We start from the raw sequence: 13,606 nt of genomic DNA, 5'->3' as shown, positions 1-13,606 counted from the left end.
TTCTGCTCTACAACTACAGAACAGCAACCAACCAGCGAAACCACAAAGGACATGGATTCATCTGATGGGCAACTGAAAATATATTTGGTTTTAATTTCACCAGATAGAAAAGAGGAGAAAAAATGAACAACAAACCTGAGTGCCTCGCTATATGAACCTTCCTCCTGTCACTCAGTCTCCAGCAGCGAGGCTCATCTCGCCTACCTTTAGACACCTGGTCCAAGGCAGGCAGCGAGGCTCCTGCGGTATGTTCAAGGCTTCTTCCGCTGCTGAGACACCCCGTGACAGCCAAAGGGGCCGAGTTATCCCCGGGTGCATCTGTCATTGCTTATTGCATAGCTAATGCTAGGTAAAATGAGTTCCGCTCTAATTTCTAATGGTATAATTAAGCTGTGAATAATAAACAAAAAAAAGAGAAATTTTACCAGGTGCATCCAATTTCTTTATTTGATCAAGATATAAAGCTGGAGGAAGTAATTGTAATCTCGCAGGCACTGGGTTTGCGGGGGGAGCTCGCTGATTGTTATGCAAGCCGAGATATTAAATCAGGGTCTCTGGTTTGGTAAAGGAAAACGTCTCCTCGACTGAACAGCGAGCAAGGAATAGAGACATCCAGTATTGCTGTGGAAGTGATTGAGTTTGATGCTGGGTCACGTCTGGATTTATTTCTCGTTTTGACTGAAGATCTGGAAGAAAAGATAAGGGGTGCATCAATTATGTTCATGTATGCAACAAAACTGGGAAATATGACAAACGTTCACCAAAGAGAAATAATCAAAATAATAGAAAGACAAACAAATAGGAAAAAAAAAAAACAAAACAAAAGAAAAATGAAGAGAAGTTTGTCTGGTAGGGGAAGAAAATGTAGTAGCAATAAAACTTGGAAGTCAGTAATGAGAGGGAAAGGTTTAGGGTGGGAATGGTTAAACGTCGCGATGAGCTTTCGCTGACCACGAGAGAGGGGAGAGAAAAGAGAAATTGTGTTTGAGAAACTGGGGCTCTGAGCAGTTCTGACTTGCTCACAAATGAGCAAATATTCTCCAGCGAGAACAGGCTTTTCTGGGAGATATCGAGATATCTGGGAGATATCAGCTAATTCAGAAATGTCCAGAAATACCTCAGTTTTCTTTTTCCTTGCAATACCAAGTGCATCACAGAGACAGTTTTCTGTCTGATGTTTTTCAAAATAAGGGGAGTGTGAGCAGTGACATCTCCTCTGTATTAAGGGAGATGAAACGTTTCATATACCGTTTGCTGCTGCCAGTTGCAGCAGCAAAGCCTTAGATCAACATTGCATTGTCGTGGGCAGTATGGAAACAAAAAAAGAATAGTCCCTGCACTAGAGAAACCAACTTGTTTCTAAAGTTGCTAATCTGAAGAGAGAAAAAAAGAGACTGAACAGGGAAAGGCTTTGTGTGTGGAGCCCCGGCCGGTCGGGGCAGAGCCGAGAGCAGGGCTTGGGTCCCCCAGCCTGGACCGCCCGCTCTGATGGAGAGGCAGGTCTGGGTGGTTAAAATGCAGGACGTCAGGTTAGTTTTATATATTCCTTGAGCACGTACCTCAAACCAAACTGTGGCAGGATTAGCAAAACAGTCCAGAGACTCAGCTGCCATTTTCAGGAGCGCCCAGCTGGCCAGGCTGTTGCTTCCCCTGGATCTTTCTTTTCCAGCAGCGAATCTCTGTGACTTGGGATCCCCAGGAAGAGTTTCTGTATTGCTTGGCACTCGCTTTGCTGTGCCTCTGCCGCCAAACAATCTGAGTTTTCAGATTATTTTGATTCAAACGCAATTTTTTTCTTTGTTCTTTTTTCCTTTTTATGATCTGCAGAGCTTTCATGAAGGACAGCGATACTGATGTGGGACTTTGCTGCCAGTGGGACCCTCCTGTTCAGCTGTTCTTACTTTTGCCCTTTTGGAGCCTGTGTTTAAAATTCTGTTTTCTTACCAGCACTGACAAATGACTTACCTCTGACTGACTTAAATCCTTAAATAGCAGCATGCACTGAGGATGCTACCAAGTGCTGCACTTGGGGATTTGTTTATTGAACGTAGACGTGACTAGACAGAGTCCAGCGGAGGAGCTGTCTGACCAGCGCTGCTTTAAATAATCTGGGGAAAGTATCATTTATATGACTTACCGCAATCCTTTCGTTTAGTGACTGCACAGGGGTGGTTTCTATCATGTTAGTGCCTACTACGTTAGTTAGACATTCATAGCTGTTAAGGTCAGAGGTGACTCCTCACTATCGATGCAGCCTGCCTCTTCCAGAGCGCTGATGTTGAGCCAGTCTGCACTGATTGTCTCCATCTGCCACAGCTGGCAGCTTGTATGGACAATGCAGACTATAGAGAGAGATAATACATAGAGACGCTATAGACAATAGCCCCCATTATGTCCGTCTCTCTACAGTACATAGAATTTCACCAGTTCATTCTGGTGAAAGTTTTGGCCAGAATAAGCAATTTACAGAAATACTTATGTATACATTTTGCTTGGTGATGTGTGTCCCACACTCCTAGACAGCAATTTTCAGTGAAGACTGAAGAAGGTGAGAGGAAAATGCCTGATTTCTAGTCTAGGTGGATTCCAGCTCGTAGCTCTTTGCCTATTAAATTATTCGCTACAGCCAGAAGTCCTTCCTTTCAGATAACAATAGATAACAATCCAAGAACTTCTTAACACTACACTTGTTTAAATAAAATTAATTTATTTGGTCTCTAAGATGTTTCAGGTCTTCGATCATTCTTGTAGATCTTTGCTGAATCAATTCAAATGTGTGGACAACTGCAACGAGAATGATTTTGCCCTAGTGTTCTCAATATCATATAAAAATATGTTAAACAACTCTTCTTTGACTTGATATATTCATGCTTATACACTGAAAAATCATTTTCTCCCATTTTCGCTGATACGTGGCATTGCAAACTATTCTTAAATTGGGTATTCACCATTATCCTTTTCCAGCTCGCTCTTTCCAAATTCAGGGCCGCCTTCCCCTAAGCATAGACAACATCTCTGCTTTTCAACAGTTCAGTAACCCAGGTTAGCAGGCAGGCATTATTTCTCTGAAAGGAAAATAAAGCTTTAGGTTCACGAACTTATTTTTAAAGCTCTGGGCTTCTCGGCAGTTGAATTAATATTTGCCATCAGCTGGAGGGATATACATTTGAACCATTGTTGCACAAGTGTATTGGAAACAAACATACAGAGGTGCAGCGGAGAACAGGCAGAAATTTGTCAGTAAATGGTTAGTTGCTGATGGCCTGTCCAGCCGTGCAGATGCTGAGCGTTCACCCGTATCCACGCCGTGTCCCGATCCTTCACAGGGAGGGAGCCGGCAGGATGGATGGGATAAATCAAACTGCCCCATACGGGTTTTTCCTATGACTATAGCCAGAGAGAGTGCGAGATTAAAGGAATTTTATGATGGAAACCCCGCCCTGAGTCAGAAGCATTTGTTTTATTTACAGCTACGGGTGCCAGACCATCTCATTAATGCCTCGTGAGGCATCTTCGTAAGACCATGTGTTGAACAGCTATTAGTCCCATTTAAGGATTAAAGTATGTTTATCAGAATGGATATAACAAAGTTTAGTGGTATAAAATGAGGTGTGGATTATAATATGTAGGAGAAGCAGAGCCTTAATGTAAGACATTATTTTTTAAATAATATTTAAATATTTTCTTCTTCCCCTTAGGCATCCTTGTAAAAAAGGGTGACCCCGAGGAAGGAATACCCTGCTCTGTCTATATATAATATACGTTCTGAAATGCACTTTAATGAAAAAAAGCCAGAGAAATTATGGCATGTTCTTGTTTATTTTTGGCCAAGTTTGTAACAAATAACTGAATTCAAGTAGTTGGTCTCACTGCAGGGAGCCCGCTGACTGGCTGTTTAAAGGGCTTACTAATAGGTCTGTCAAAAATGGGAAGAAATGAACAGATGCATTTGGTTTTCCTCTCCCCAGGGGACCTCTGAAGTGCCACCTGGATTAGCTGCACGGTTGTGATCAGATTATAAACTAGGTGTAAAAGCTGCACACTTCTCTTTCCAACGAGAAATGCATGATGTAACCTATTCTGATTTAGCCACTAATGGCCATATTTCCCATTTCTTTCTGCTTTTCTTCCCTTTCAGTGCCCAGCGCGATGCCTCAGAACGTCTCCTTGGAAGTGGTTAACTCCAGGGTAAGTCTGCCACACGCTCAGCACCTTGTGGCCTGCGATCACGGGTATTTGCGTAGCTATCCCTGCTTTGTGTGGCTTTTTCGTATACAAAGACACCCAATCTGCCCCTCGCATAAGGCTCCCTCCATTTGTCCGGGAGGTCATGTTAAAATTAGAACTGAAACACCCCCAAAAAAATATTTTAGAGAGAAGCAGTGATTTTTCCAAAGAGGCTTCAGCAACAGTAGTGTCACTTAAACTTAGGTGAACAAGCAGAAGCTGTTTCCTGATTGCAGATTAACATCTGCAATAAACATAACTGCACTTTGATTGAATGGAACAATCTCGGGGAGTAATGAGAAGCAGAGCTGTTCCTGGGGGAGAGGAGGTGTGGGAAAGAAATACTTTATTGGTAGGTTATATGCACCACGTGCAGGTAGGTCTGTTGTCATCTTGCTTATACATTCCAGCAAATACATTTCTGTTTTCTTCTGAAAGGTGCGTTTCTTTCTCTTAAATCCGCTACTTTCCTTCTTTAAAAAGTCTAGCATTTCCATATCGCTGATGAAGCAGTTGATATTATTTCATGATATAATATTGTACGTAATAGGTGTTAATTATGCTTACTACTTTTTGGGTGCTGTTTCTGAATATATTCTGAAAAAATTTTGAGATTGTTTATTTTATTTTTATTCATTCATTCTGTTTACTGGAACTACATAAGCTTTTGTTCTGTAGCTGATTTCAATGATAGGCCCATCGGGACATGGAAAAGCTCACACTTCAGAGCGTGAAAGAAAGGCACAAACACCACACCCATAGCATCATGACAGGCTGTCCCCTTGGATCTTCGGAGATTTCCATTTGCACAGCTACCAAGTGAGCCCTAGGCTCACTGAGGAGGACAAACTGCAGTTTAGGGAACATTTATATAATCTCTGATTTGCTGGGAACACCGAGTACCTGTCAGTTTGATCTTTCTCTTCCACTGCTCATTTTCATGACATCAAACGTATATTCTGATTTTTTTTTATTTTTCTTTTTTTTAAATGCACCCAGCTCCAGTTACTTTTAAATTCCTCTTACACGTAGTGCCCAAAGGGCATTGATGTCTTGGCACATCTTGTTCCAAACCTTTGCGTTTACCTTTTCTTGCTTATTGTGAAGGTAAAATGTCACAGAGCAGCTGATCACGTTTTGTGACCTTTTGTGGTGATCATTTACATTTAAAGTACTTAGAACCAAAATAGAAAACAAGCTGCAGGGTACAATGCTGCATGGGATGGTGTGCGGATGCTCCTACCCCGAGATGTATTATTGCATTGTTGGTACTTACAGATGGAGGTAGTTTATACAGATGGGAGAGAAAGGATGGGCTGTGTAAGTCTTGCCCCTATCATCAGAGGTCATCAGTATGTTCCTAATCACAGAGTACTAAATGTTGGAAGTCTTGATGAGATGCTAATTTGCAGATATAAGTGCCGTATTGGTCAAAGATGGATTTACATGTTAATCTGAGCGTTTGGCTGAACTGATAGGCAAAAGAAATGTGTCGCAGTCCTCTTCTACGTGACCAAGTGTGAGTGCTGGAGAACTGCACCGACTTCTCCATCGCCCGTAGATGGAGGCAAGGGTGGCCGTGGGCAGCTGAGTCTGCCTTTACCTCCGCTCCAAAACACGTCGTCTGCGCAGAGGGAGATCTGAGACCTTCTAAAGCGTCCCTCTGGCGATGCAGAGTATCAGCTTCTAAGCTGGCACCATGTGTGACGTAATAACTGCATAAAAAGGTATTTCAAGGGCGTGTGTATGAAATGGGGATCTTTACCAGAGAGAGAGAGAGATGTGGAACCATTTGGGACCCTTTTGGGCTGTATCTTATAGGTAACACGGACATAGGAAATACAGATACCCATGTATTCTAGCAAATCTTGATAAAGCTTGAATAGAGTTTAAATATTTACATCTAGGGAATTTGGAACAACAAGTATAGAAATGAACTAGACTCACTAAATCTTAAGGAATAAAAGCCTTTTCAAGCAGAAGAATCAGTCTCAAAGACCATGCCCCAAAATACCTTTGCCCCATTCTTTTGCAGTACAACTCCTGTGGCATTTGTGGTTGAGGCACAACTAACCTCCTAATGTCGTAAAGAGCTGTAAGCAGTCTCCCGCTCTTGTAAAAGGCTTCAATAACCCAGAATATTGTATTTCTGCAACCTGTTTTTTATCATGTTCTTGCTTTTCTTCTGTCTTGGCAGCATTCAGAATTAATTTGATTAAACACTTATAATTCATAAACTGATTAAATCAAAGCAAATAACTAAATAACCCTCATAGTTTGCTAACTGGATTTGAGCGGTGCACAGAAGAGCCCAAAGGCTGGCCTTGGCAGTTCCCAGGATTGTTTAAAATTTTATCTCTAGTTTAATAAGATTTCTCTCTTTACGCTATTTTTCTTTGGCGGTGGCAGATCTATTAATTTAATAACATAACGGAGATGGCCAAGCAAATGGAAGATGCTTGATATGAATTACTATTATCATGATTATTGCTTAATATTGATGGTGTTCTGTGACTGGAGACCTCGGTCAGATCCGAGTTGATAATGGTGAGGACTGTGACAGAAATCCCTGCCTAAAAGAGATTTCACTGTAAAATGCAACACAGAAGCAGCTGAGACAAGCGGGCAATTCGTTCTCAGAAGCTGGCAAAATGCATAGGGTGCTTGCGCGGAGTTTTAATTAGTGAGAGATGATCAACGCTGGCTGGTTTTGAGAAATAACCACAACTGGCCTCTTGGTAGTAAATGACCAAGAGTTAATTTAATGAAAAATTTTTATCGTAAAACTTTCTGCATAATTCGAGGTCATTCTGGATTTTCTTCTCGTGTAAGTTAATCACGTGCAGGGTCTAGAGAGCGCAGTGATGGGAGGGGTACGTACCTGTGCACGTACGGATGGCTGTGTTGGCGTTAACTTTAACATGAAAACGGCCTCTTTTTGTCCTCGCTTTTTCATAACATGGATTGTTTCTAATAAGAAATAAGAGATTTATTTCAGATTTCTTTTATTTGAAAATATCCTCCTTTGCTTAAGGAAAAGGACACGTACGATGCTTAATAGGTGAACAGAGTTTCATCCAAGAAATACCTTCATCAACAGCTTCTCCTTCTGGCAGAAGCAACATGGCAATTACCAAATTTTGATCAGCAGAGGAGGTCAAGAAGGGGAAACGTTTTTATAGCAGGCTTTTAGAAAACAAAAAAAGTAAAAGACCTGCAATTCCAAGCTAAGCTAATTATCGAAAGTTGTATCTTTCAAAAGATAACTTTTTTTTTTTTTTAAACTTTAACCTGTTAGAGAACAAGGAGATCTGCACTTTGCTGTAGCTGTGGGAACAACAACAAAAAAGATATTCTTATTTTGGGAGAGATCTGACGGATCTAAACCCTTTGAGCTGGCGTGCGAGCTCTGCGCCAGCCCAGCTGTTGCTGGAGCTGGGGGCTGTGAGCTGGAAAGCCGGGGGTTTGCTCATTTGGTCTTTTAGTTGAGGAGACTTTATTCTTCCTTCGAGCTTGTTGCTTCCACCCTTCTCGAGCACCAGTGTGAAGGCAACTGTTTGTGGCTATTTATGTATTTGTTTACTTCTTTACTTCCTTGCTTTAAATATTGGTGTGTTTTTAATTTCTGTAATTTTTCAGACACGTGTTACTAATTAGCAGATCTGAAGCACATAAATAGCTATCAGATTTATCTAATTAAAACTGTATGTAACTTTATTTCTCCTTCCCGTTTTCAAATACAGAGAAAAGTGAAGAAATTATTGTAACTAGCTGTAGAAGCAAAATTCCTTTGGTCATACTTAGCAGTGATTCAATCCAGGGATGTAGTTCCACTTCGATGGATAGGGATTGCTTCTGGGGTAAGATTTTTCATAGGACAGTTAGGGTTCTGAGAACATAACCGGTAACATTCTCCTGGGGAAGTTAAAAGACTGTAATGAATCTGGTTTTTTGTCATTTCTTTTCTCTGTGTGTGTTTGTATCTATGCATAAAAAAACCCTTCGCAGTCATTATGGCCCATAATGTTTGCAGTATCATACTGCAAGTCAAAAGTTGTGCTGGTTATGAGATTTTAAAGATACCTATAAATAAACTGAAGGAAGAGTTGCCTTAATCGTTAGTTCACATTAATAAAATACAGGGGTTTGTATCAAATTTAACAACGGAGAAGGTGGCTTAAGCTAGCAATAGCCGTGGATCATAGGCTTGAATTCCACATTTGCAACACCTTGCTGAGTGTTACCCGTAGCTCTTTCCAGTGTGCATAATTGTATTGTTTAACGTCTGCTGAGCAAAACTCTCTCCTCCTTTTTGCCTGATGTGGTCAGTTATTCCTAGCAAAGTCTCTGCAGCTATGGAGGGTGTATTTTACTGGCAGAAGGGGTAGGCTAGCGAGTATCAGGACCTCCACCCCTAACAAATCGCTTAATTTCACACTAAAACACGCAGGTACGTGCCTTCTGGAAATGCTCCATATTCATGGCAACTTTGACCCGCTCGGGGCTGCAAGGTGTTTCTGCCGTCGGGCCAAAAATTTTGGAGAGTCGAATGAGTTAAACACGAGGCTGTGACTTTGGAGGGGCAGAGCAGGGCGAATCGCTGCCAACCGCAGAGCAGCTAATCAAGCCCGAGCCCAGCGGGCCGGGGGTTTAATCGTGGCTGGCTGGCCTAAGGCTGAGCTTGACTTTGGGATCGGCTCAGACAAGGGCAGATTGTGGTCAGCGGCATGACAGCTAACTCCGTTTTTAATTATGTTCAAACATCTTCACGTTTTGTAATGAAGAACAGTGCCTAAGGTGATCAGTGCTGCAGAATATCTCAGGGTAGGTAGGTACTTCAGAGCTAGCTATACTTTTTTAAATCACATTGACTTTTTTATGTTGTTTCTCTGTCCTTTCTCTGAATTATTTTATCCAAAGGATTTAGGCACTTGAAGTTAGGCATCTGCCTGCCTGCTCTCATAGGTGCTCGTCTATGGGACATTTTACATTGACCTGTATTTGCCAGTCTGTGGCCAGAGGAGCTGCTGATGGGACCTAAAGGAAACGAGCCTCTTGTCAGGAGTTTTACATCATCCACACGGAGGTCTGCCACTCAGCTGGAAAACGTTTAGCGGTCTCCAAATTAAAGTCGTCACCAAATGATCAGCTCTTTGACAGTCTGTGGAACAAAGCCATCACGATTTTTAAGCTGTCAGAGTAAAATTTTATTAAGTTTCTCCTCCTCTCCCTCTGCTTTTGGTCCCCACATTGATTTCTGCTGCTGAGAGGGATGCAGACGCGGGGAGACTTGCCTTGGGATGCTCCGTGACAGACACGAGGCGCGCGGGAGCCAGATGTTGCCACTGCAAAACCATTTTTTTTCATTGCTTGGCATCTGGGTCTGGAGGCTGCTTTGCACTGCCGGCAAGTGGTACACTCCAGCACAGCCAAAGAGCTCGACCGTCCTGTCAGATTGCAGTTAGCTCAGCTGCTTAAAATTGCTCTGCTACTAAATGTACATTAAAATGTGCTATAAATGCATCCTAAACCTTCAGAGGAGCTGCTACTAAATGTACATTAAAATGTGCTACAAATGCATCCTAAACCTTCAGAAGAACTGTTGCTGAGCTGTACATCATCCCCGTGGGGTGCCACTGGCTCACTGGAGGATGAGGATGGATTGCGCCCTTATGATAAAGCAGTATCAAGAGCGAATGCTTCTTTTAAGGCTGGACAGACTGCTTGAAGTAGGTGTGATATATCCTGTTTAGTGCCTTTTATCATATGTGAAACAATTGGTTGACGTGGGAGGTATTTTTCCTCTGAATGAGCATTATTTATAATGCTCAGACGTGATATTAGGAAGCATTTCTTTACCGAGAGGGTGCTCAAACCCTGGAACAGGGGGTCAATGCCCCAAGCCCATCAGTGTTTAAGAGGCGTTCGGACAATGCCCTTAAAAACATGCTTTAACTTGGTCAGCCCTGATGTGGTCAGGCAGTTGGACTAGATGGTTGTTGTAGGTCCCTTCCAGCTGAAATATTCTATTTCTATTCTAATTCTAATTCTATTCTAATTCTGTTCTATTCTAATTCTATTCTATTCCATAATTATCCCTTATCTTGCCAATAATTTTAAAACTGCCTAAGAAAGCAGCAGGAGGTGCGATGATCTGGCCCGGGGTAGAGGAGCTGTCTCCCATCCCACTGACGGGGCTGATGGGAGCCCCTCCGTGCCTCCCCCCGGCCCCGTGGGTGAGGGTCGCAAAGCACCGATCCATCCTTCAGCTCCGGTCGTGTCAGGTGCTGAGTGCCTTTCACAGCTGTGGAATTGCTAGGAGCAGAGCCTGTTCTGGACCCAAAGCACGGCAGTTGTCCAGCCTGCTGGTAGGAGCAGTTATCCCATTTTACAGACAGAAAGGCTGAGACCTGAAACGCTTTTTCAAAGTGTGAAATACTAACAGAATTACTGAGTGATGAGACACTTAGACGTAATGAAACAGTTCTTCCAGCAGTACAGTTTATTTTGGGAAAAATTGAGGTAATATAGCTGGTAGGTTATACTTTCAAACAAACGGCACCTTCGGTACCGTTCACCAAAAAACGCCTTCCAGCAGGGATGGTGAGTCAGTAAGTATGCAAAAGCTCCGCAGCGATGACAGCCGACTAATAAGTTTAAGTGCTTTCTTGGGCTAACCCTGTGCACAAGGCTGCCCTGTGATATTTCTGTCTGGCATTTCATGGCAAGGATGGAGGAACAGCAAGGTAGTTAACCTGGATTTTAACATGGTATTTGCGAAGTGTGAAAAACGGAGTGGTTTATTTAATTAGCTAATATTTATAAAGCACTGTGGAGACAGAAGCTCTCAGATATACGTAAATGTTGTGGCTGTAGGAGAAGATGAGCTGTGAACTGGAAGTTGAGATTGGATTCCTCATAAAGGAGTAGATATCAAATAAGTAGTTTAAAAGAACCAAAAAGTAAAATCAAAATGACTGTCACCACTATTTAGAGATGTGTCCTCTAGAAACAGCGTATGTAACCTTTAAATATATTACTTATGGAGAAGACCACAGAGAAAGAGCTCTTTAACCTTTAAATCTATTACTTACAGGAATGATAGAAACAAGCATTGAGCTTAACCTTTAAAAGGAGAAAATTTGCTGAAACTTGTAGATCAATACCTTCTGATTCTCACTTTTAATTATAGACATTTCTGAGACCAAAACTGTTTGTGGGTCTTTCTCTTAGAAAATATCCCTTGAATTAATCCTGCTGCAAGATGCGTTGTTACCAAGAAAGCATTATAATTGTGCACTTCAAAATACTTGCATCACACAAGTGCAAAGAGCTATTTATCTTGAATAGTACAATGATTTTTTTTGTTGTCCACCTCCGACACCTCACTGCTGAGTACGTATAAACTCTCAAAGGTTATGGTGTCAAAACTGGACAGATTCATTATGTTATGGGCTTTGATTAAACCTTGTTCAAGGTGATGAATGTTCTGGCCACCTTTCCATTTAAGATAAATTTAGAGATACTATTAAGCCACTTAATGCACCCAGGCAACACACAGAGTAGGAGCTTTGGGCAGTTATTTCTTAATGATAAAGACTCGGTAGCTTTTCAACAGTGTAGCACGAGAGGTTTACCCAGAGACCAATAAAGCAAATTAATGAGCTATGACACTGATTAGTAGAGCTATATGTTCCTGGGTATCTCTGAGAGAAACAATAAAAAGACTGGGGAAGGAGAAAGACAAGGTCAGGAGGAATGGGCAGGAGAGCAGATAGCGCCTGCTGCTCTGCCCCTCTCCCTCCGACCCACAGCCAAGAGGAAGGAGCTGCTGGGCTAAACGCTGGGATTTTATTCCCCATGCTCAGGACAACATGATTTCTGCCTGTCTTCGGAACTAAACAAAGCTACCGGGTTAAAGTACCAATATCCCTTCTAACGTGAGCAGCGTGGAAAGCTTCCGAGTCAAACTTCACTGATCACAAAGGGATATAAACAGCAGCAAAAATATTCAGCCTGCTGACCCTGGGAAATGATGGTAACTGCTCTACCTAGAAGCTTGATATCAGGAAAATACTACTGAAATTGTTATCTGGCATGCCTCTGGGCGGTGGTCCCTGGCTGCAGTGCTGTGCTGTACCACAGGGCGCCAGAGGCGTCTGCGTGATGCTGACCCGGCAGTTTGACAGCCTCTGGTGTTTCCCTCTGGACCCCCAGCCATCGCAGTTCCCAGTATTATTGTGGTAATGCTTTACGATTCCTCATGTGCAGCTTTTGAATCTTTTCCTGTATTCTGGGAGGAGGCTGTTTTGATACAGTCCATATTTGCCAGAAGTGCACAGTATCTTTATATTGGATTTTATGATTTTATATTTTAATTTTACATCTGTGGATTAGATGTAGTTAAGAATCATGGTATCAAGAAGGCACTAAATGCTAAAACCCAAACAAATATACCCCGAAGAATAGACTTCACTTCTAGATTATGAGTAAAAAATAAGTTCCAGGATATTTAAAAAAAAAAAAAAAATCAGTTCTTTTCCTGAATCACAAAAACGTCATTTGTTTGGGGGTTTTTGTTGTTGTTAAACTTAGCAGGGTTTGGTAAGGAACGGAAGAGAGCGGTCTCCAATGCTCCATCCAGTTGTACCTAACGTTAACGCAGCTCATCCGGTTGAAAACTCCGCCGTTGGCAGAGGACATGCATAGAGCAGTGGTTCCAGTCAGAGTAGATGGGGGATTTTGCTTGAGATGTATACAGCAGCATTTTTCGATTATGAGGCTTCTAATACTAATGAGAGGTTAAAAGTTTATCTTTGGTTTAGGATGTTGCCAAACAGTAATTTTCACCCCTGGGCACTGAAGTACCGTGACCACGCGCGTGCCCATCACCGGCTCCGTCCAAAGGAGGGAGGGTGTTTAACGCCCATTGGACTGGGAAAGCTGTCTGCTTTGTGTTTCTACCTGGAAAAAATATTTTTGACCTGCAATATTTCCTCTGAGCAACTGAACGATGGTTTTCTTCAAAATCTAATATTTACACGGCCAGTAAAACTCCAGCCTTGAGCAGGCTCTCCCATTTCTTGTCGTTGTAAAAACCTCCGAGTTCACTCAGCCGGTTACAGCTTGGGCTGGAAAGAAGGAGCAGAAAAAATGATACCGTAGAAAACTGCTGAGACACTGAAGAGTTGTGCTGGTGCTGTGGCCACCTTCAGCCTGTCCCGTGGCGATCTGTCTGTCTCTTCCAGGGGCGTGCAGTTGTCAGCTCCGGCTCTGCTCTCTGCTTCACACGGACAGGGAAGGATTCAGATCCTCCCGAAGAAAACCTTGACTTCGTGAGGCTCTTTGTGTCATCAGAAGTTCCTCAAAACCCGTAAGC

At 42.4% G+C, this 13,606-nt stretch overlaps 1 protein-coding gene across 1 annotated transcript in view; it reads left to right on the top strand.

The window, feature by feature from the left end:
- Positions 1-13,606, top strand: part of DCC (DCC netrin 1 receptor) — a 189,834-nt gene that overhangs the window by 45,452 nt on the left and 130,776 nt on the right. The window contains exon 6 of the mRNA XM_009584865.1: positions 4,139-4,188. Within this exon, the coding sequence (XP_009583160.1) occupies positions 4,139-4,188 (50 nt within the window). The remainder of the gene's footprint in view (positions 1-4,138; positions 4,189-13,606) is intronic.

The sequence above is a fragment of the Fulmarus glacialis genome, unplaced genomic scaffold (genome assembly GCF_000690835.1).
Source record: "Fulmarus glacialis isolate BGI_N327 unplaced genomic scaffold, ASM69083v1 scaffold8940, whole genome shotgun sequence".
Lineage (NCBI taxonomy): Eukaryota > Metazoa > Chordata > Aves > Procellariiformes > Procellariidae > Fulmarus > Fulmarus glacialis.
Note: the sequence above shows the minus strand (reverse complement) of the source record. Positions and strands in the feature narration are given on the sequence as shown.